Here is a 24877-nt window from a genome sequence, read left to right as displayed (position 1 = left end):
TTTCCTCCTTTTTTTTACAGTTGAATTCTAGTTTCAAGGCTTTATGATCAGAAAATATGCTTGGCACAATTTCAATTTTTTTTAATTTGCTGATATTGTCTTTGTGGCCCAACATATGGTCAATTCTTGAGAATGTTCCATGTACACTAGAGAAAAATGTATACTCTGTCGCTTTGGGATGAAGTGTCCTGTAGATGTCTATCATATCCAGTTGTTCTAGTATTTCATTTAAGGCCACTATATCTTTATTGATTCTCTGTTTCGATGACTGATCTAGAGCCGTCAGCGGTGTATTGAGGTCTCCAAGTATGATTGTATTTTTGTCAGTTTTTGTTTTAAGGTCAATAAGTAGCTGTCTTATATATTTTGGTGCTCCTTGGTTTGGTGCATATATATTAAGGATTGTTATGTCTTCTTGATTCAGTGTCCCCTTAATCATTATGAAATGACCATTTTTGTCTCTGAGTACTTTTTCTGTCTTGTAGTCAGCATTATTAGATATGAGTATTGCTACACCTGCTTTTTTTTGGGTGTTGTTGGCTTGGAGTATTGTTTTCCAGCCTTTCACTTTGAATTTGTTTTTATCCTTGTTGCTTAGATGAGTTTCTTGTAGGCAGCATATAGTTGGATTTTCTTTTTTAATCCATTCTGCTACTCTGTGTCTTTTTATTGGTAAGTTTAATCCATTTACATTTAGTGTAATTATTGACACTTGTGGGTTCCCTATTGCCATTTTATAAATTGCTTTCTGTTAGTTTTGTATCGTGTTTGATTCTTCTCTTTTGTTTTTCTATCGTTTGTTTTTGTTTGTTTGTGTTCCATACTTCTTTCCTCTCTTGCTACCTTTTTTAAGTCAAGTGTTTTTGTGGTGGTTTTTTCAAGGGTGGTTACCATTAAGTAATGAAAAGGGTACCTACCATATTCATTGTAGTACCCTTTCTTGTGAGTATTTCTGCACTTCATCGTCCTTTGCTACTATTAATCTTCATCCTTTCTCCCCTTTTTTTTTCTTTTGTTGTCACAGTTTAAGTTTGGTTTTATTGTTTTCTTGGTGGAGCTGTTACTTGTGGTTATGTTTTCTTTTGTTCTTTGAATCTGGTTGGAAAACCCCCTTTAGTATTTCCTGGAGTGGGGGCTTTCTGATGATAAATTCTCTCATCTTTTCTGTATTTGTGAATATTTTTATATCTCCTTCGTACTTGAAGGATAGCTTTGATGGGTATAGTATTCTTGGCTGAAAGTTCCTCTCTTTCAGGGCTTTAAATATTGGGGTCCACTCTCTTCTACCTTGTAGAGTTTCTGCTGAGAAATCTGATGATAATCTAATAGGCCTTCCTTTATATGTTGTATTCTTCTTTTCCCTGGCTGCCTTGAGAATTTTTTCTTTGTCATTGGTTTGTGTCATCTTCATTATGATGTGCCTTGGAGTGGGTTTGTTGTGGTTAAGAAAACTTGGTTTTCTGTTTGCTTCTTGAATTTGAGGCTTTAATTCTTTCCATAGGCTTGGGAAGTTCTCATCTATTATTTGTTTGAGTATATTCTCCATTCCATTTTCTTTCTCTTCTCCCTCTGATATACCTATTATTCTTATGTTATTCTTTCTGATGGAGTCAGACAATTCCTGTAGGGCTTTCTCGTTTTTTATTATTTTTGAGTCTCTTCCTTCTTCTCTCTGTTGTGCCTCAAGTTGCTTGTCTTCTATTTCACTGATCCTGTCTTCTATCTGGGCTGTTCTATTAGCTAAGCTTGTTACCTCGTTTTTCAGCTCTTGAATTGAGTTTTTCATTTCTGTTTGATTTGTTTTTATAGTTTCAATTTCCTTGGTAATATATTCTTTGTGATCGTTGAGTTGTTTTCTGATTTCCCTAAATTGCCTTTCTGTGTTTTCTTGTATATCTCTGAGTATTTTTAAGATTTCTATTTTAAATTCTCTGTCATTTGGCTCCAAGGCTTCCAATATGTTAAATCTTTTCTCCATAGATTTTTCCACATCTATTTGTGTTACCTCTCTGTCTTTTGTATCCATAATGTTCGATTTCCTTTTTCTTATTGGCATCTGAAGGTGGTCTTGATGATAGTGTTAATTGGAATTAATAAAAAATAGAAAGAAAAAAAAAAGAAAGAAAAAAGGAAAACACTCCACAAAAAAAAAAAAAAAAGTAATAATTTATTATTTCCCCCTTTTTTCTTTCTTCTCTTCCCCCCCCTCACCTCCTTAGAGAAATATCGTGATGACCTGTGAAGTATATTATGCTAAATGGAACAAAAACTGCCTATAATGGAGGGCCTAATTTGGGGTGAAGAGTTCAAGGGGCAAAAAAGGGAGTAGGGATCTACTAAATACAAAAAAAAAAAAAAAAGGGGGGGGAGAAAATCTTAGACAAGCATAAAATGATTTGCTTGTACGTGATGGTCGACTAAGAGATATAATGAGAGGGATGAGAGGGAAACAGAAAAAAGGAGAGAAAAAACAATAATTAAAAAATAAAAAAATAAAAATAATAAGTAAAAATCTGTTGTATTAAGTGGAGCGAAGACTAAATACAATGGAGACTTTGGGTTGGGAGGAATGCTAGTGAGTTAAAAAGCAATGTAAAAAGTGCCCAAAATGTCACAAAAACAAACAAATAGAGGAAAACCAAGAACAAAAGCAGAAGAAGAAAAAAAAAAAAGAACAACAACAGAAAAAACCCCACAAAAACTTGAGTCCCAAATTGAATAATTTGTTCGTGATTGAGGCTTAAATGGGAGGAAAAGTAAAAGGAGAAAAGAAGAAATGAATAGAAAGGAAAAAATAAGAGTAAGAGAGAAACGAAGGAAGAAAAAAAGGAAAGGAACAAAAAAAAAAACAAAAGGGGAGAGAGTGAGAGTTAAGGGTTTTGGAGTGTAACCCTAAAGGAGAGTTAGGATGAAGAAAAGAAATAAAATGTAACACTCATGGGTAGTGTAGTTCAAGAAAAAGGTAGCATAAGATGGGCAGAGAGTAAAAGGACTGAGGTGGAAGAAATAGAAATAATAATAAAGGCAATAATATAGAAGAAAGAAACAACAACAACAAAGAATTAGTGGAACAAGTTATAAAGTCTGTGGATTTTTCTTGATTTTGAGAGGTTAACTTCTTCCTTTTTTCTTTTCTCCCCCTCTTCCTGGTCGGTGACTCTGTACCCCAGGTTCTGCCCTTGTGTCACTCTTAGGTAGGAATTTGCAGTTGATGGGATTCTATGGCAATGTCATATAATTGGCTTTAGTCTCGCTGGTAGTCAAGGCTTGTTGGTGTTTGCAAAGTCCAACAATGAGAGAATTTGCTTTCCTGGAGTCTCTTTCCTAGTCTCCCCTTCCTGAATTAGCAGCCTGGTGATCCAGCTATGAGGCTGCCACTGCTTCTGACTGGGGAGTAAGAGGCTCAAAAAGCTGGGAAATCCCCACTCTATCCTCACTCAGCGCAAGGCTCTGGGTAAGGCTCTGGTAGTCAGAGCCTCCAGCGTAATCAGGTGGGGCTGGGAGTCAATTGTTGTCAAGGTGACTGTTCAGCGCCTATCATTCAGTTGGACCACTCAAGCCAGGCTTTCCACACTTGGTAGCCTGTTTTGGCTGGGAAGAAGAAGCACTAGTCGCTGTTTGCTCTATGGATCTTAATATCTGCCAAGTCCCTCTTGTTAGGTATATCCCTGAATATGGAGGCTCTGTCAATCAAAAGTTGCCCCCGCCCCTTTAGCGAAAGGCACTGAAAAATATCACGCCTCTTGTTTTGGATCGCTGAACTGGGAGAGATCTTATCAATTAGAGCCCCGCGGGTGCGTAGATTTCGTGGGTTAAGCTAATTTCATTGATTGGATCCGCAGCTGTGCTCCAGAAAGTATTTCAGGCTGGCTGCGCACCCCTCCCCCCAGCGCTTGATTGTTAGCTTGAATGGCTGGGTGAGGTGCCCCGCCCACGGAGAGAATCTCCTGACTAAGAAAGACAGCCTTGGCGCTCCTCCCGGACCACGGCTCAGGGCACGTGCGCGGGCGCGGTTTCTCGGCACGCCAGTGGCCGGGGACCGCGGCACGGGGCGCGCGCGGGGTTTCTCCGCACGCCAGTGGACGGGGACCGCGGCACGGGGCGCGCGCGGGGTTTCTCCGCACGCCAGTGGACGGGGACCGCGGCACGGGGCGTGCACGAGGTTTCTCCGCACGCCAGTGGTCCGGGACCACGGCTTGGGGCGCGCGCGCGTTTTCTCAGGGTATGCTGGGGCGGCTGCCAGTGCCCAGGCTGCGGTCCCCCAGTGTGGGCGGGCAGCTGCACGTGTGGGTTGACTCACCACAGGTGTGCTCTCTCCTCAGCAACAGTCCTTTTGCTTTCAGTGTGTGTGTGGAACTCCGGAATGCTCCGAGGATAAATTTTTCTGTTTCTAGTTGATAAATTTGTTGAGATTTTGGGGAGATCTGTCGGACGCGCTGCTCACGGCGCCATTTCCGTGATGTCACTCAAGTATATAAAGCTCTTAAAGTTTTCACTGCAAAAAGGCAATTTTCAGGTGGGAATTTTCACTGACAATTGTCTTTGGGTCTGGAGGATGGGGAGGCAGGTTTGAGTGGATGTTATAGAAAGAAGACTAACTTTGAGGCCTTGACAGCTATGTGATGCTGGGAATGTTTCTTAACATTTCTGGTTTATGATCTGCACAATGGGGACACTGGTCCTTCATACAGGATCGCTGTGATAGCTTCTTTTGGTATTTTACTCTGGTATCTGTACACTAAGACCTTACTTATTGCTGTTCCTACTACCATCTTGCTATTCAACTGTATCTGCCTAGACTCTGCCATTGAGAGTTTAAGATGATTTTTTCCAAGTATGACTGATAATTGATTACAAGATCTACCTGTGAATATCACTATAATAGAAGACTTTGTAGAAAATTACTAATGTAGGATATGTAATGACAATATTACAGTATTAGCCAAAGATCCTAATGAACATCTTGCTGTGTTTACCTGACTACCATTCATTCCTCCTTCTTCTGGAAAAAAAGTTCCATAATTTTATTTTTAGGAATTACTTCTAACTCCTCTCAATCCATACAATTTGGGTAGGTTGATTTTCCTACTCCCCACATGTATTTTCAATTCCGCTAAAATAATTTTAATGGTTTCTTTAATTTAAAGAACACGAATATGGTCAAAGATGGATGTAATTTTTTTAAAACACATAACAACTTAGAATATTTTATACTTAAAACATTGTTAAACTACCCAGGAAGTTACCTGTACAAAATGGGTGACCAGGAGAACCATCGTAAATCATCAGCACATGACACTCCCTGACCACAGACAATGATTGGGTCAGGTGTGGGCACAAGGTAGAAGGTGATCTGATGAGATTCAATCTTTGGACCTAAATTATAACTATAAGAAAACAATGCTCACTTCCCACTAGGATTACTGGCCACAGATATGAGTTTTCTTGTCCTTAAGATAGGCCACCACTTAAAGACAGCCTCCTGAGAGTGAAGCAACAGAGAAGATAACAGAACTGAGAAATGAGGAAGAGATATCATTTGAATTCCAACCTGAAGGACACTTGATCTTTGCACTTCTCTAATCATAAGCCAAAACATTTCTTTTGTTGCTTATCCCAGTTTGAGTTGGCTTTCTATCATCTGCATTCTAATAGAGTTGCCATCATCATCATCATCATCATCATCGCCACAGTTTATTAACAAATGGGTATAAAGCTTTTGAATTTTTTCACTGCTAAATTCAGCTAGATTTTCCTCAGAGCACAGTGCCATAATTTGATATCAAACTGATGAAATAACAAAAATTAAAAGACTGAAAGCACTTTGGAAGCACTTCATTCTTTGGTATAAATTTCATATAAAGGGAGCAGTGTCCACTTTCATATTATAAAGAGATTTAAGTAGACTCATGCTGCATTCTTGGCAAGGATTAAGAGAGTCAGTTGGGTTGTGAGCAAATGAGATTAAACTGCAGTCACCAACAGACCACAATAACACAACTTCCAAATTTCTGCCTTTTGTTTGCTTAAAAGATCAAGATCAAGTTACATCTCATAAACTTATTTTGATTTATAATATAGATTTGTCTCTGAAATTAGGAAATGGTCATTTTTCTGATATTACATTAAAAGAAGACAATGAGTGTTGGGCAAATAAGTTTGTAAAATATGTTTTTTAGGTTTGCTCACTTATATTTTGCATTAGCCTGGGAAGCTCCATGTGTATGTAGTCCAGTGGTTCTCAAAGTGTGCACCAGGATGCACTGGTACACCCTAGAAGATTTCCAGGTGCACCCTATGGTATTCCAGAGAAATATGTGCCTGTTGGGGACCAAAAAACCAGCTGGGTTTTTGGAGTTTAGATTTTTGGGGGACAGAGGTGTGGGGAATTGGCTGTAAGCTGACAGTCTGCCCAATCGCCCACCTCACTTGCCTGATTAGGTTGCAAAAGGCTGTTAAGCTGTGGTGCTGGATTGTTTACACTACCCCCCGTGTTCCCTGGAAAGACTAGAGGCAAGTTTCTTCTATCCTTTGATTGGTGTAAAGTTAAGATTTGCCAATGGCCTCACTTTGCCCTATAAATAAAGCAAGATGCAGTTTTGGGGCACACTTCGTTCCTGCCAACAGCAATTACAGGGCCCTCCTGACCCTGTATTTTCTTAATTCCACACCATTCCCACCCGGAACCTGAAATTACTAGTTGCACTGGTCCATGGCATGTGCCCAGATATAAAAATAAATATAGTTACTCTATTATACCATTTCATTATGGAAATACCGCTCTTTTTGTTAACACATCATTATTATATTTATTATTAATACATCATTATATTTTTTTTTAGAAAAATACACCCAAATAAAATGAATAGATTTCTCAAAAAGAAGCGTGATATTGAAGAATTCGATTCTGGAAGTGAGCAAAGGTTAAGTGTAAATAAAATAGGACTTGAAGGCTGACAGGCAAAATTTAATTTATAGTATTTTCCATCACTTAACACTGAACAATATGATTAGATTAGAAACTCATTCATGGAATCTTCAAGTGATTTTGGTTTAACATTAACAGAAGAAGAACTGGCAGCTATATCCACTAATGGATTGATGATTAAACATAGGGAATTGTCTCTTGAAGCCTTTTGGATTTCTATAAAAGAAGAATATGTGGCAATATCTAAAAAAGCTTTGAACATTTTCTTACAATTTTCAACCAACATCCTATTTATGTGAATTAGGATTTTCTACCCTCAACACAAGAGTAAAAAGAAAGGAATTTTTCAATGTATTGACAAGGAAATGAGAGTGCCTTTCAAATATATGCCCAAACATTGAAGAAATCACTAGGACACACCAGGCTCATGTTTCTCATAAACACAAGAATGAAAAAACAACACGTTCGCGCTGGGACCTGCCGAATTTACTAAATCTTACTAAGAATGTATCTATATATATAAAAAGATAACTGTTGTTTTTTTTATTTTTAACCACTCTTTTTTATGAATTCTAAAAAGCATAACTCAAAAAACTGTAACATAAGAATGTATTTTAATGTCAAAATAAATTTAATTTTGTTGTATTTATTTTGTTTAATTACCATAAAAGTACGCTTGAACTTAAATTTTTTTCTTTAATATTTTACTTAATTATTATAACATATTTCTCAGAAATATGTATAAAGTGCGCCTACAATTATTTGTAGGATTTTAAATGCACCCCGACTTCAAAAAGGTTGAGAACCACTGGTGTAGTCTGTGAAAGGCTGTGGTGCTTGCCCTCAGTGCGGCAGATTGCAAATTACGAATTATCTGCCAGCTTGGAGGGGCCATTGTATTACTAATGTTTGCTGGAGAAGGGATTTTTTTCCCATCCTGGGTTTTGTAGGAAGAGAAGGAGTATTGAGGTGGAACCAGAGCTGAGGGGCTTTGGGAGCTCCTCTGAGGCTGGTAGGTACCTTTGGTTCCAGGTAGGACCAACCAGAGAATGCATCAGGCCTTTGGGAGCTCTGAATGAAAGGGAAGCCATCTTCCCTGCCTGTTTGCTCATCTGCGGATACAAGACTTTAATAAACAGAATGGCACCATTTTTTGGCACCACTGTTTTTTTACCATCTGCCCGAATCCAATGAGAACCTGCATGGCCATGATGGTGGTGGTCATTGGCCATACAATAAGTATCATTTTTTTTAATTCATTGGGGAAAGATTTCTATGACACAGCTACTCATAATCAACTTACACACAAAAGCAGTGGGATATATATAATAGAAAATTTTTATAAATATATCTATTTACTTATAGTTGTATCTATTAAAAGATGAAAAACTTTGACAAAAGTTTATAGATATATTTATATATATCAATAAAAATATAGCTATTATATTTGTATCCATTAAGAGACAAAATCTTTGAGAAAGATTTGTAGGTTAAAAAAAATCAGCTAAAAATTCATACGTTCTCAGTTGTTAAATACTGTACATATAACAGTACTCACCTCACTAGCCATTTCAGATGCCCGTTTTGCTCTTTGAATATCAAGAACTTCTGAACTAAGATCCATTCCTTTCCCTTTTATTTCATTTTCCAAATCTTTTCTATATTCCTTCTATGAGACAAGAATATTACAATTTGAAATTTACTAGGAAGCTCTTCAAGCTTATATACTGTTTTACTTCTTTTCTAGAGACCACAGAAAAAAGAAACTATTTCTGGAAAGGCATGAACTGGACTCCCAAGCATTCATGTTCCTTACATCCTACAGAACTTTTCTCTTTTAAACATGTTATCAGTCTTTTCCCTTTATTATCAGTCTTTTCCTTTTCATCTCTTCTTCCAATATATTTTGGTATCACATTAATGTCACATTTTAAAATAGATGCCTTCCCTTTAAATGGCAAGGATGGTCTTAAGAATACATGCTTCTTATTAATTATTTAAAGTATTCCTTTGAAAACTGTCTACAAAATATGAATCACCAAAAGAATGTAGTTGAAAAACAATGGAAAATTACAAAATCAAAAAGACAGGTTTAGCCAAATTTTTAATATAGGTTTCTGGTTTATTCAATGATTCATAAAACCAAATAATTTCCTACAGGTTGATATTATATAGTGTGAATTTCACCTTTTTAATATTACATTTCAAGTAGATCCAAATGTCTTAACTAATACATGTGCTTGAGTGTCCTAATGAATTTCTTATTTTCTTACTAATTACATTATAAAAATAATATCTTAATCTAATTCGTCTATGTTGCACTTATGACTAATTTGACAGATGAAAGATGAGACTTCTAATAATAATAAGAAATCATGTCTCAGTTAATTTTAGGATTCATTTCATGGTTATTTTCTCTTTGTCTCATATAATCAAATTATCTTGCCCTCTGCTTAACTAATAGTTTACAAGACATTGTAATCACCTGCATGTGCTTTTAGAAAGAGCTCTGGTATCAAATGACCCAGAGGAAAGTCAGAGTTCTTTTAATAATTTGGTCATGCAACCTTCAGGAAGACATTAAGTAACTGAGCCTGTATTCTACATGAGCAAAATGAAAATAAAAATATTGTTACATCAATGTAAAAGGACAATTGGGAGAAATCAAATGAAATGAAGCATTAAGTGATATTTTGAACACTCTAAATGGCAACATAAATGTAAAAATCATAATCAAGTAAAAAATGCAAAGACTGTTTAAAGCTAACACTTAACACTTAGAAAGGGAAATTACAATTTCATTAAGTCACTAAATGTATCTTTTTAAAATTAGACATCTCTATAAATTAATTAAAAGATTTGTAATCATAGACTTCTGGATCTTTTTCCTATCTTGTTGTACACATGCTGTACCAATAAATCAAAAAAAGATTCACTCAAAAAAAAAGGGAATAAAAGAAAAAGGCAATGGTATTTTATTAAAGTCATTTCTGGATCTCAAACTAGTTCTCACACTGTCATATGTATGTAAATGATAAAAAGATTCCTCTTTTACAATTCACATAAAGAGCACATGTTTTTTAAATGAAAGTCAATAAGCATAGGAAGTTGCTACTTGATTAGCCTTCAACTTCAAAATATTTTATAGGAAGGAAAGCAACACAAGATATGGTAGCAAAAGACCTCTTCCATATGCCTACTTTAGCCCAATATATAACCATGAATCACATTAAAGGCATAAAAGCAGTTAAATCATAAAGGCCATTTGGCACCTGGTTTTTAAGATAATGCGGTTCTGTGTAGATTATACTCATTTATTTCATTGATTTAAGATACTTCTTTTAGTTCAGAACTCAGGATGAAATGGAGTTCTATAATATTTTCCCTTAATATAAAGAGGATCTATTTAAACAGAAAGTTAGAAGAGTTTCAAGTTACTTTGTCGCCATTAAAAAATAAAAGATAAAACTTGTAAAAGGATGGACGGTGAGCATGGTAATTTTAATTGTTAGATTTGAGGACCTCGATACTCAGTAAATTTATACATTACTTGTGAGCCAAATTCACCACTTAATTTTGGGGGAGGAGAATCCTGCTGAGAATAAATAAAAAATGGACATGAGTTCCTGTGTTCTACGTGCAAAATATATTATTTTTCCCCTACTTAGAACACAAACTACTTATAAATAATATACCATTTATCCAGACCTTCACACATAAGCAACTTATTTCTGATATCAAATATCCTAAGAATGCCGTGAGGAAGTTTAAGAAAAAGCTGGTTCTAATATGAAAATGAAAAACTCTATTAGCAAAGGTCAAAGTTAGGGAAAGAGTCATAGATTAATATTTGAAACTCATTGAATTAGTAAAGAATCATTAAGTAAATACTATTTCTTTAGTTTTTAGTTTTCTTTTCAATATTTAATAGTAAATATTGGATCATACCTCTTTCAGAAGGTTGGTGATGTACTTTACATGTAAAAATTCTGGAGTCTTGTCCAAATCCAGTGACGATCTTCCTTTAATCTCCTTCTCAAAATCCTCTCTATAAACTCTCTGTTAAATAAGACCACATAATTTTAAACTAACAAAGTACTAGTGACTGTTGAAAAGCAGAGTTGAAAAAACAGAGTTTCCCAGAACAAAATTGATATTTTTCTTTTATAATTCTACCACTTCAGAGTCTTCATATCCACAGGAATAACTCCAACTTTATCATAAATTTTAGAATTCTATCAAACAACAGCAGAGCCTTCAAGTACCAACTCCCTCTGGGAAAGCATTCTAGGGAGGTTGCTTAAGATTTTATGGTCTGTTATTATCTGACATCAACCCATCTGGAGAGGGGAACCAATAAATTTGGCTTTGTGATTGGATCACCCAACTAGTCCACTCAAAAAAATGGATCCACCCACTGGAAGAATATCTGGCAGCACGGAAGCCCATTCCAACCAAAGCAATAATAATGTTCATGTCCTCATCATTCTTCTCATTGTCTGTGTTTTCAAGTCAACTCAGAAAAGACCATTTCTAAACTGTAATAGAGGTGGGAAGGGAAGATTTTCCTTTAATGATTTTGGCATTGAGAATATTTTTCTACCATCTACAGAGTTTGATACGAATCAAGTTACACTGTGAGGAGAATCTTACCTTGAACCTGATAAGCTATTCCTTAGGAAAGGGTTCACAGTAAGCAATGAAAGGTGCTCACAGTGACTGTGGAGAGCCTAAGTCCACACCCACACCTGCCCTTCTGACACTCTGCCACCTTTAGGTCATGATTCTCTAAACTTTACCAGTTGATCTACACGTTTGCAAATCAGTAAAGACCCATGTTTTATGACTATAATTACAATCTAAATAACAAAACTATCAATTGATCTAAAATAATTTCCAAACAAGAGCCAAGATTTTACCAACTAAATATGTGGTTTTAATTGTATCACAAAGGTGACAAAAATAAACTCTGCATGAGATTGCTATTAATGCAAAATAAAAAGCTATTTCCATGTTGATTATATTCTTATTACAAAGGCAGGTAATTATATAAAGAAATTCTCCATACCACAAGGGAGGGTCAGAGAACAGGCTGTCTCCTCACCTACATCTGTTAAATATTTAACAAATAATCTAGTTATAGCCAGAGAAAAAGCCACAATGGATGTTCTGTAAATACTAAAACTAACAAAGCTACCATATTTTTTGCTCCATAAGACACACCTGACCATAAGACATACCTGACCATAAGACACACCTAGGGTTTTAAGGAGGAAAAAAAAATATTCTGAACTAAATGGTGTGTGTAAGGCCAGTAGCCGCGGCCATCACAGCCTCCTGGCCAATGCAGGTTTAGGTTCACATTTAATTCGGATAGATCGTAAAGAAATAATTGAGCCAAGAACTGGTGAACCACTTTCCTTTATTCTAGACTCGTACCAGTCAACGAGTAAAAGACAAACACATGGGACACCAAAACCCACTCACATGTTCCTCCGATTCCACAACCAGGAGAATCTTTCCGGTTTTCCTAGAATCAAAGGCCCCACTCGCCTTATTCACCTCTGTTCCCCATCTCCTTCTCCTGCACAAACTGGCTTCTCCTTCAGCATTCCGCCATTTTGGCTGGCTCTTCCACATGACCTCCCTGCCCTGTTACAACATGGGCTCCTCATCCCTACCATAATGCGGTCTCCTCCTCAAAATGGCTTCCTAGCTCCTCCTTTTAAAAGCTTTCGGCACAAAAGCCCTCCCCCAACACACATTAGCATAACCCAGCCCCTTCCCAAGCATGAAAGGCAATTGACTGTATCACGTGAGAGCATCACCACATGAGAGCAGCAGCCATTTTTAACAGTAAGAATGAGAAAACACCAGAAAATACAGATTTTACAACTCCTTCACCCAACATCCCACCCTCTTTTTCTCACTGCATACAAACAACGCTGAGCCTAAAATCCAATGGCCAATGGCTATAATCAATGAGAAACAGTTCTCAGCCTTTGCAAAAGACAATTTCTCCCTCCTAACAATACCAGATATCAGAATAGTAAGCTTGAAGACAATATTAACAGAAGCCGCACACAAGTCCCATTGTAATTGAGTTTCAGAGCATATAATAGATGTATGTATAATTACAACTAAACATTGAAGCTGATTTATACCTGATGCCAAAAGAGCCACCCAAAAGCAATGACTTAGTTCTCTGACTGATTTTTTTTTTGTCAGTTTTCAACATTTAACTTCCTTTTATTCTGTGGAGCCACAGCAATGGTCAAAGCCAAGTGCTAGTGATCAGACTTGAAGATCACACAATGGTCAGCACTTTTTCCATGCTGAGGGTAATTTTGAAGCCCCGTCATCTGTACAGTATTGTGAAACCTGTACTTAGGGAATCTCTCCTCTTTTAAGGGTCCATCCCCAATGGGAAAAAAATCAACTAAGCAGTTCATGTAAATAAAGATAATTTAGTCTACTTTGCCCATTAATTCTTTGAGAGGCAAATATCCATGTTTTGGAGGGTCTTAACTGCATTAATAAAACATAAAAAATATGCCACAATTTTCTCTGTTGCTTGAAGAAAAAAATTGAACCACTTAAGACTATTAAACAAGCCACAGTTATGTCTGAGTGCCCTTTCCCTCAGAAAATGAATTATAATATCACAACAAATAGCATATATAATGTTTATAAAATTCTTATGAGAGTTTTATTGTATAAAATGTATCATTCCTCCTTGTTTTCCTGTTGTTATTGGAGAATAGAAAAGATCCAGTTCATTGAGCCTTTTTGGCATAGTGACCTGGGGTTGTAATCAGCAGACACCACTGCCCTTTAAAAGAATAACCTGGCTCTACCCACAGAATTGGGATATTGGCTGAAGACAAAAGCTTCTGTGTCTGGTGCCTCTTTCCCCCGAACCCCCACCCCTACCCCACAAATAGGAAAATTAAAAAACCAGAGCAGAAGAAATCTCACTGGAACAGAGCAAAACCAGTACAGGGAATACGTAGATGCAACTTAGTATTATCTTAGGTAGAGGATGAAATGAACAAGTAAGGGGAAAACTGATGACTTGCCCAGGTCCTAAAACACTGGTATTTACCAGATACATCATTTCAGATAAAACAATGACTCTCAGTGGAATCATCACCCATCTGGGGATAATGACTACTGGCATCATTACCTTAAGAGGATGAAATGAGCTGACATATATAAAGTACTTAGCATATTATTTAGCACAGATTACTTAGCACAAGTATTGAATAAATGTTAGTTCTATTGTTATTGCAAAAAATAAAAGGTAAATAAAGCAACCAGCTCTTCTTTTTCTATTCATTTTTTTATCTACTCATTATAGTGTTTACATGACACAACCTGAAAGTGTCAATTTTTAAATCACAGAATGTGAATGCTGAGAGAGATGTTAAGAGCTCACGAGGCCTTATATCCGTATTTGCCAAATAGGAAACGCTAAGGGCCAGAGGATCCCAATGACACAGAGAAGGTACCTAGGTCCAGACAGCGGATTCCCTGGGGCTTCCTGTGCAGGGTCCTCTAGACTCACCAAACATTCTGAACCACTTTCCTGATTCCTTTCAAACAATAAAACATGACATACGTGTTGACAGATAAGAACAAACCAGGGACCCACCTCACTCTGCATCTTCTGAGCCTCCTTTGAAGCTTGATATGATGGTGTCTCAACAAATTCAAGCATTGATTTGCCCTTATTTTTCTCATATTCTTCTTTGTACTTAACCTTCATTGAAAAAAAGTATAAAAACATATAAAACTCACAAGCCCTTATGAAAATAGAACAAAGTAAAATAAACATGTCCAAAATTAATCATCCTGTTTTCTAAAAATCGCATTATTCTTGCCACTGAGGTTGATACCAGGGTTCCCTGTAGTTAATGACATTCAAAGAAACTAAAGAGGTGTGTGTGTGTGTGTGTGTGTGTGTGTGTGTAAGTAAGGTCTACCAGAAAGTTCTGTCCGTTTTTGGAATAAAACAAAATACAAATTTTTCTTACTGTCAATAAACTTTATTAATTTCCACACCAACCCTATCTTCCGAATATGGTCCAAAATGGTTTGCTGAGCTGAATTAAGCCTTTCTGCGATCTCCGATGTTGTCAGAAAAGGATCTTGCTCCAACATGGTCTTAACAACATCGTCATCGATCAAAGATGGTTGCCCAGAACGTGGCTTATCAGAAAGGTCAAAATCACCTGTTTCAAATTTTTCGAACCATCTTCTGCATGTCCTATCAGAAACTGTATCTTCACCAAACACTTTCAATAAATTTCTACATGCTTCTGTAGCATTTCTTCCTTGTTGAAATTTGTAAAAATTACAGTGGCGTAAATGAACTTTATCAGTAGCCATGGGTACACTATCGCTTCACACATAAGACTAACGTGAATCAACTTTGTTTTAGTTAATTTGCTACGTCAGTATGTATACATTAAGTGATTAAAATAGAGAGGCACACATGTGCCAAATAAACATGTGCTTACATGTCGAAACTTGTGATAGAAACCAACAGAACTTTCCGGTAGACCATATATATATATATATATATATATATATATATATATATATGTGTATATATATAAAGAAATAAAAATAATTTAGAACTATTAAATAACATTGTTTTACGACTTGAATAAAGTACTTAAATAGCTGGGATATACAGATATATACATAGGTTTATATGTGTGTATACACATAGCATACATATATAGAGAAAGAGAGAGAAAGATCCCTATGATAGCTAAAATGTATAGCAGTAAATCATGAACAACAAGAAAAATGTATTAAGTCTCTATCTCTCTGTCAAAGGGCAAACAGTATTCTCTGGGATTGTTGAATTTTTCCATAGACGTTAAGTAAAACACACAGAGTTTTTATGTGATTTCTTTCATTTTCACTACACATTATTTAATAATAGCATGAATTATTTATTTCAATTACAAACAATCTTTACCTTATTTCAGTTTATAAATTATTCAATATTTTCCACCTACTAATAACAAAAACTATAGCTATATGTAAGCTGTCATTGAGTGGTTGGCATTTTAGCAATATAAAAACTACAAAATTAAAATCATAGAAACGTGATTGTGATTAATTTCATTCAGAAATGTATTTTCATTTAAATTCTTACATTTAATAATTATTAAAAACATTGTGTCTTAAGTTTATAATAATAATTTTAATTATAATTAAATTCAAAAGAAAATTTTCAATACTTAGAACTTTATGGTATCAGAAAACAACAAATTTTAAAACTCCTATATGTAGGCCTATTTTTGTTTCAGAGAGGTATGACAGATAATTAATGAAAGTGTTTGGCTAAGGGGGTGAAACGGAGGTGGAGAGAAACTGCGTGGGGCATGGGGGGGGTGATGCAGGGTGAGGGTGCTGTACTGAAACAGACGCTGGAAACCATGTCAACACGATAAATTAAAATTAAAAAAAGTAGTGGAAGTATAATAACATAAAACATTAGAATAAACTTTTGTGGGAAATAAAGTAAAAATAAGAATGCAAAGAGAAAAGAAAATAATGCCTATTTTCAAGCCATAAGGGAGAGCCAGTTTGTGTATATTTTTTTACATAATGAAGGTGAGTGTCAAATCATTATCAAATTTATGTTCCACAGGACACATTTAAAGAGTGATCCAAAATTCCATTTAACAGATGTTGGAATGACATATTTTGTAACTTTGAAACTCAGAACACAAAAAAACTTTTTAGCTATCAACTTTAAACTATACAAGTAGGAAAATAGTTTTAAAAATTTGTTTCATAGAATATTACAGTTGAAAGAAACATTAATGTAGAAAACACTGGTAAGATAGGTTTGCTATTTTCATAACACTTATAATCAAACTGAGAAATTATAATAGACTTTGTGCCTGAACAATTAATTTTGCAGCACAAAATGACAAATCAGTGCATTATAAATATGGAAATCAGAATGAAATTTGATCACCTTTTAACTAACTCATATACTGTAAGTTTTAAATTGTGTTAAGTGACTGTTATCTTATAAAATGCCTTTATGCTGAAATGTGGTTCAAGCTTCCCTGACTCAATAAACACTGAGAGAATGGTGTTTGAAATTTTCAAAAGCAGCATCCACTCTCTCAGGGTGCACGTGCTTTTCAGCAGCTTCAGGCTCTTGGTGGGGGCGCCTGGCAGTGAGTGGCTAGAGTCCAGGCAGTGGGGGCACACACCTGGCTCTGGAGGGCAGCGTTTCCTCTGTGGTGCAGGTGTTCTGCAGCGTCCGCGTCAAAATGATACATTCCTTTGTTTTCCTCAAAATGCTTTCTATACTCTCGCTAAAACAGACAACATGAAAATAAATTCAAAATAAAAGGGGCTGACTAGACCAACTAATATTTCAAAATGCAAACTGAAAAGCACAAGCCAATAACAGCTGCAAGGTCCCCATCTGCAGTGGCTGGTCATGTAGGTTTCTAACAGTGAGGAAATCAACAATGCACCAGCTCCAGTGGTCACTGTGAAGAGCATAGGAAACACTCAGAGAAGCAGAGGATAGTTAGTGGTAAACAAGGGGTAAAAGACAGTCACAACACTGGGGAGTGGCAATGGAAAAGCTAGGCACGGGACCAGAGTGTATGGGCAAGATGAGCACAGTGGAGGCAATTTGTCCTGCCCTGATCCTAGAACAGGTGTGTGTTTAATAGCATCTATAAGAAGAGAAGGAAAGACTAGAAGAAAGAACAGAGGAAAGGAAAGTTGGAAGCAGACATAAGAAAGTTGTATACAAGGGCTCAGCCCTGAGGAATATGGAGTCATAGGGAAAATAAGAGAGTGAAAAGTGATTCAACTAATTTTCCTAAAAAGAGAGGTCAGGATGTGTCTGGGAGAAAAACTGAAGAATCCAGGCACAGTCAATTAAATTTTTAAGGTAAAGAAATTGGATTAAGACTATTTAGACATATTGTACAGACAAAAAGATGGAATGTGAAAGAGACCAGAATGGATAAGAATGCCAAATTTGGCAACTATAAGTCTCTAAGTAAAACAGTCAGCAATAAGACAAAATTACTTCATAATTTTTATAATTGGATACTGGACACTTAGTTATTTTGCCATATTTGGGAAAGACTTTCAGAGGTAAATGGTAATCTCAAAGACTCAACTGCAAACATTTAAGGTCAAGTTGGTTGCTCATTAATCAGTGAGTATCTCAGGGACAGCAACAATTTTGTACAGAGGGAAGGGAGAGGCCAGCAGGAAAGAGCTGCCATAAGGAACCCGGCAATGGGCGTTAGCAGATGCTCTGCTCCAGACATCTGAGAGTGCAGTAAGAAGAAGCCCCAGTGCCCAGGATGGAAGGGAAGCAGCAGACAGCTGCTGTTTCATGGAGACACAGCCAGGGTCCCAGAGGTACTTTCTGGCAATTAGAGTGATATGTGTCCCTCAAAACCCTAACCAGAATAAAGTAAGGAAGAAAAAGGCCCCAGAAAGCTCATGATAATGTTTACACAGAACATACTGACTGAAGACAATAAGTTCTAAATTTTGGCTCTTCTTCTAATTAAAAGAAAAAAAAAAGATAATCTCAAAAGATAACACTGTACTTAGAGATGTTACAATTTGATGAGAAGTTATTTTATAATATATGTTCATAAAATAATCATGAATTGAATGCAATAATCCAAAATACATTCCATATTGAGTTAAAAACCAGAATTAATAAGCCTAGGGTATTATGTCTGGAATAATGAATATATCCTGAGAAAAAGTCAACAAATGTTATATCCAAAGCAATTATCTATTTTAGTTACAGAGAATTTCAGAAACTCCTATTTTTAAAAAGTAAAATAAGCAAGAAAACCTATTTAAGATCTGCAAAGAACTTCTAATACCTCCTGTTTCTTATATATTAGCTTCTGTTGCCTCCTAGTGGGAGTTACACAGAGTAACACAATATATATATTTTTAATTTATGCAAAATTATAAAAGAAACTAAAAGCTACTAGAGCTCTATTTTCCAGGGTGAATGTTTCCTTGAAAATTTAATTATTAAGCTGTATAAACTCATAAGTACTAATTTCACTCTACATATTATGCATTAAAAGAAAAAAGAAATTGTTTATAACAAAGACATTTGGAGGTCTTTAAAAATAGCCAGTTATAAACAAACTGACAACTAATTCTGGCAGAATGTCTTTTTATTAAGAATTCTCTTGTTTAATCTTTTAATGAAATTACGTTGCCCTTATAAATCTACCAAAGTCCAATTCTCTTTACATTAAAATGTAAAAGGCGGCAATTTTGATGTACAATAAATTTGAGCCAATATATTATCATATAACTTGAATAAATAGATACCTCAGAGTAATACATTTTTGAGACTAAACTTTCTCTCCTATGAAGTAATCATTAAGTCACAATTCTACTATGGGGAAAAGGTATGTGATCGAGGCAAAAGCACCACCTGAACAAAAATTTACTTATAAGTGGTACAGTATTATAAAATAAGTGTAATATATGACTTTGCTGGATTTTCTCTATTGAAGCGATGATAGAAACAATTTATACTAAACTATGATTTTTTTACCATTATTAAAATTAAAGGTCAATATTCTTGAAAAAAAATATTGCCTGTGAGTGGCATGCATTCTTCCAGCTATCAAAGTTTTTAATTACTACCAAGGTATTTTTATTGGGTTATTTATACAGGGATCCTCATGACCTAAGGATATTTAACCCAAGTATGAATGAGGAGTAGTCAAAGGGCAAAATGCCAGTGCAACAGTCAAAACTGGACAAAGACTGAATGTGAACAAAGCGGCTCTGAGAACAGACACATACTGAGTTTGGAAGCAAAGCTAGGAGTCATAGAGGAAAACCTGAAACTCAGGGAACAGGTATCTGTGCAGAAGTGTATAAATGAGCACTGGAAGAACAGGACAGCATGAAGTAAGTGTCCCAGGACTGAGTCTAATTCCGGGCCTGGTAGCCCTCTCACGTTCCTGGTCTGTTCAACAGACTGGACAGAATGACAGGCTGCTTTCCACCAAGGACCAGGAATAAAATTAATTATCTAATTAAAAAATCTCTACAAGTATCAATTGTTTGCATGCACAGGGCATTGCAAGAAGGGTGACAGTGATAGTGGCGAAGGGAGGGCCACAGCATGGACACAATGAACACAACTTTCAGTACTTGAAAGCCAAGGGCAGACAAACCCAAACTGAAACTGGATCTTGTTATCTAACAGTTTGGGAACCAGGTTTTGACTACAGGATTTTTAAATCTATGAGTGTTGGGCACACATCCTGAAGACAACCCTTTTCACTCTTCCACACTTCTTGCCCAACACACTTTTCCATCTGAACTGCACCTGGCCCAAAACAGGTATTCAATAAAATGGGGTCATTTTGAGTGAGTGAGAGTGTGAGCAAGGGAGTGAGTGAGCAACTATTAAAATAGGCATAGAAATAACCCGTGGTCAAATTATCGTTCATCACCACCATGGGCAGTGGAGGCACAAGCGAGCCACGTCATCAGTTATGAGCGTCAATGACGCCACTATGTGTTTGAAACAGTGTCCAAGAGGTGAGTTCTGATGGAATGACCCACTTGGCAGTGTATCCAAACATTTTCACCAGGATATAAAGAAATTACCTTCCCCTCCTAGTAGGAAGGTTCATTACCTTCACAAGACTGACTGTACAGTGTCAATATAAACATCTTTAAGATTTATTTGTAGAGAAAATACAAATTAGACTAAGGCAGTTTTTATGGTACTGAGGCCTATTAAATATCAGACACTCTGCTCCAGCTTGTATAAAATAAAAGTCCTCGGACTTAAGAGCCTGGCCTTCTGAATCCTTGAAGCAAATGCAAAAGACAAAAGGGGAAGAAGAAAGGCAGAAAGAATACTCACCCAAACACTTTGAAGAGTAGTTGTTCAACCAGAAAGTTTGCAATCAAAAAATATTCAAGAGTTTGAAAACAAACAAACAACAACAACAAAAAACCTTTGTAAAGCAACAGCTTTGGTGCTGGAGGGACTAAGTCAGCAGACCACTACTTTCAGTGAGTTAGTTACTCAGGGAGGAGTGACGCCAGACAGGCCTAAGGAAGCAGGTGCACCCAAGAGCACTGCAGGCACAGTGGCTCCACCGCACAGCAGCTACAGCTGCCATCACACAACCCACTTACTCCGCTGAACATTTTGCTGACTTTCAAAGCATGGTCTAAAAACAAGGTTGGGAGATCTGAAACCGGGTCGTGCATATTTTGAATGTCTTTCTTGTACTTTACCTATGAAAATAACATGGAACAAAATACCATCTAGGAGGAGGAAATATTATGATTTAGCATTATCGCCATTATCATGTTTAACACATCAGAAAGTTAGTAGTGAACTGCCTGATGAATAAGCAAGTAGCCACTAGATGGTGCTCATTTATTACTGAATGTATTTTAAAAAGTTATTTCTAGGGACTTGAAGATATTTTGATAATTCTTTTCATTGTTTACCTATTTGAAAGGTTGATGTTAACAGAATCAAGTGATTTCAATGGGAATTCTGTTTTCAAAACATAAAGAAAAATTACTACTGTATTTCAATTTTGCTTTGTGGCAATTTAGGAGCTTTTGGTATTTTTCATGCTATTGCCATATAGACCATTTTTTTCCAACTGCTTTGGAAATATAATATTAGTAACCATGATAATAAAATATTATTAATAAGAAACATATTGAACACTTAATGTATGCCAATTACTTTTTTAAACACTTATATGGATTGTTTTAATCTCCATAAAAACACAAGTGGGTAGGTACTTTAAGTATCTCCCACTTTACAGATGAGGAAACTGAGGCACAGAAAATGAAGGTATAATACTGAGAGAGCAAGATTCAAATCCAGGGAAATCTGATGCTAAACTGTGCATTTTTAGCACTACGCTCTAGGTTCCTTTAATATATTCCACCTCTACTTGCTGTACATGTTTATCCTCATACATAAACACACAGCAATAATAAGGAAAAAAAATCATTCTGCTATTTCCAGTGGTCTTAAAAGACAGAAATACCCATTTCAATTTCTGGTGAAAAACAAAAATTGATTAATGACCACAAATAACAATACCCTGTAAACATTAATGACAGCAGATAAAAGTCCCAGGATATGTCAGAAGTTGAAAAGTTTAAATGATATAACAAAGCAACAGTTCAACAATGATTTATCTAGATACTTGAAAAGGTACTTTATACATCCTGCAACTAAAGCAAAATGATCGGTTTTTTCCATGTTTGTTTTTTATATTCTACTTAATTCTAATAAAAATTTAAGGCATCTTTTTTTGTAAATTGAAACTTGATCATTTTTAAACACATGAAATGAAAACAAATTGTGAAGAAATATCACCTCATTTACATACAGGATAAGAAAGAAATTGTAAGCCATTACAGAGACAATTTTTAAAAAATTTATTTATGATAAACTACTACATAGCAGGTAGGACTTCATGATATGGCTCATTTCATGGGTCTTATTATATGAGTTAAGTATTGTCATAATTACCAACTGACAATACTACACTCTACTTTGCTGCAAAACTCTGTAATGTATTTCTACTCTTCATTAGATATAATAGTCTTATTAGCAATACTATTCCTATTCATCAACTAATTAGTAATTAGTCACCATTAATAGTAAATTACAATACATTTTTCTCAAAAATCTCAAGAAAATATGCTTCAGTGTTTTCAACTAAAATTGCTTGGAGATTACAAGATTTTATTTCATTACAAAATAGCCAATTCTGTGAAACAAAAAACAAAAAATATTGAAAATAATTTTCTATGTATTACAAGTAATGAAACACAGAATAACTTACATCACTTGCCAGTTCAGTGGCAAGCTGACTTTGTTTAAAAGAAGCACTTTCAAGGGGATTGTAATGATGTTTCTTATCCTTCCTTTCATTATCAAATTTTTCTTTGTATTTAATCTGCCATAAAAGAAAAAGCAGGATAAATTTAGTAGCACATTTATCTTCAAGCTTTCAAAATAACACATTTGACTTGTAAATAGATTTGATAAAAAGCTAACTTAAAAACGAATAATAGCAAAGTTTAAAATTCCTGGTATTTTCACCCGTATAAAGTTTAATTAGGCATAAATTTTTTTTATTATAAACAACCTCTATTTGAACATTGATCATAAATGCAATTAGGCATGAACTCTAGTCCTATTAACAAGAATTATACACTAAAATCTCAGGATTTTTAAATGTCATTTTCCATTTCTGCATTTTTATAATCTATGATTAATTAGAAATTCAGGCCATAAATGAATTAAGTTTTCCACATTTATAAAAGAAGTCCTAAGCCCCAGAATTTGAATATTAATTTTCCTGAAAGAATTATTCCAAATACAGGACATGTTTTGTACTATGGTTTTTCTCTTCACTTTCCATTTGTTCAAAAATTTGTATTTAGGGACGGCATTATCTAACATGTCTGGGGTCTAATTAATGTCATTTTTCGTTCCTCTGCTTTAACCCCACAGTTGCATTCAGCAGCAAAACTATTTTTAATATTTATTCTAAATTATTTTCCCCTTTTTTATAAGTAATCTTAGGGCAACCAAAGAAAGGATTATCAAGTTCTTGTATAGAACTATATTCTAGTCCTGGCCAGTTGTCTCAGTGGTAGAGCATCAGCCCAGTATGTGGAAGTCCCAGGTTTGATTCTTGGTCAGGGCACACAGAAGCAACCATCTGCTTCTCCAATTCTCCCCTTGTCTCTCTCTCTCTTTCTTTCTCTCTCTCTCTCTTCTCCTCCCATAGCCATGGCTCTTGATTGGTGCAAGTTGGCCCCAGGCACTGAGGATGGCACCATGGCCTTTTCTCAAGCACTAAAATACTTTGCCAAGCGACACAGCAGTGGCCCCAGATGGACAGACCATCCCCTAGTACGGGGTTTGCCGGGTGGGTCACAGTAAGGTCGCGTGAGGGAGTCTATTTCTTTTTTTCTGACTCCCCACCTTTCACTCAACAATAAAAATTTAAAAAAAAACTGTATTCTTTTCCATGGATAGAGAAATATGGGAATGCATGCTATGATAACTAACTGAAATATAGACACAAGTTCTTTACCAAAAACAAAGAAATAAAAAACTAATTATTTGAACCTGACATCCCCTTTGATTCCTATAGCCAGAAAATGATACACAGACTTTCAAAGCAAAAGTAAAATGTTTTGTTCTCTGATATTTTCACAATATTATAATTGTTATAATATTTTGTTTTCTTACATTCTCATAATGTACCTTTATTCATACATATTAAGGCTGTACTCAAAGAAGTTTTATTAAAAAGCAATTTGAGGATGGTGATTGTAACAGAGTGTGTACTGGGCAATGGTCTCCCTCAGGGACACATGTCTAGAATCTATGAGAGGGAGGTAGTGAAAATTTTGGTGGGAATATATTTGGAAAATATCTCAAGATGGTTTACAGGAAATATTTTCTGTTGTGGTTCCATCTGCTAATAACTTTCTGATAATTCACAGTGCCTTATAAATAAATTCATGCAAAATTTCATTTATTCTAATTATTTGGTGAGGTCTCTCTAAAACAAGTAAAACTCTGATTTAAAACAAGTTATTTTATGTCTTGAATTCAGGGACAATATCAGCAATGGAATAAATTTAGAGCTCATTCACTCTTTCCACAGTAGCTGGCTACCAAAGCAAAGGTTTTCCTTACCTGGCCCTTCCCCAAACACACAGTTTCACTACCTATACATACAATTTCACACACTCCACAACCCTCTGCTAGGGTACTTTTCAAGATATTTTAATTGGTGGTTTTGTTTCTTTCTAGCTTTTTAGTGCTTACATGCTATTCACTGGACAATGGTGGAGGGCTATCTTAACTGACTT

General features: G+C 35.7%; 1 protein-coding gene across 8 annotated transcripts in view; it reads right to left on the bottom strand.

Annotated features, from left to right (window-relative positions):
• Positions 1-24877, bottom strand: part of NEBL (nebulette) — a 451526-nt gene that overhangs the window by 71364 nt on the left and 355285 nt on the right. For 4 of the 8 annotated variants that reach the window (XM_066384597.1, XM_066384603.1, XM_066384601.1 and 1 more), the window contains 6 exons: positions 22828-22941; positions 21143-21244; positions 17176-17280; positions 14583-14690; positions 10877-10987; positions 8487-8597 (listed from right to left, as the gene is read on the bottom strand). The exons of 2 other annotated variants lie outside the window; for them this stretch is intronic. In XM_066384597.1, the coding sequence (XP_066240694.1) occupies positions 8487-8597; positions 10877-10987; positions 14583-14690; positions 17176-17280; positions 21143-21244; positions 22828-22941 (651 nt within the window). The remainder of the gene's footprint in view (positions 1-8486; positions 8598-10876; positions 10988-14582; positions 14691-17175; positions 17281-21142; positions 21245-22827; positions 22942-24877) is intronic. 2 more of the 8 variants (XM_066384600.1, XM_066384602.1) reach the window with 2 other exon arrangements.

The sequence above is a fragment of the Saccopteryx leptura genome, chromosome 5 (genome assembly GCF_036850995.1).
Source record: "Saccopteryx leptura isolate mSacLep1 chromosome 5, mSacLep1_pri_phased_curated, whole genome shotgun sequence".
Classification (NCBI taxonomy): Eukaryota; Metazoa; Chordata; class Mammalia; order Chiroptera; family Emballonuridae; genus Saccopteryx; species Saccopteryx leptura.
Note: the sequence above shows the minus strand (reverse complement) of the source record. Positions and strands in the feature narration are given on the sequence as shown.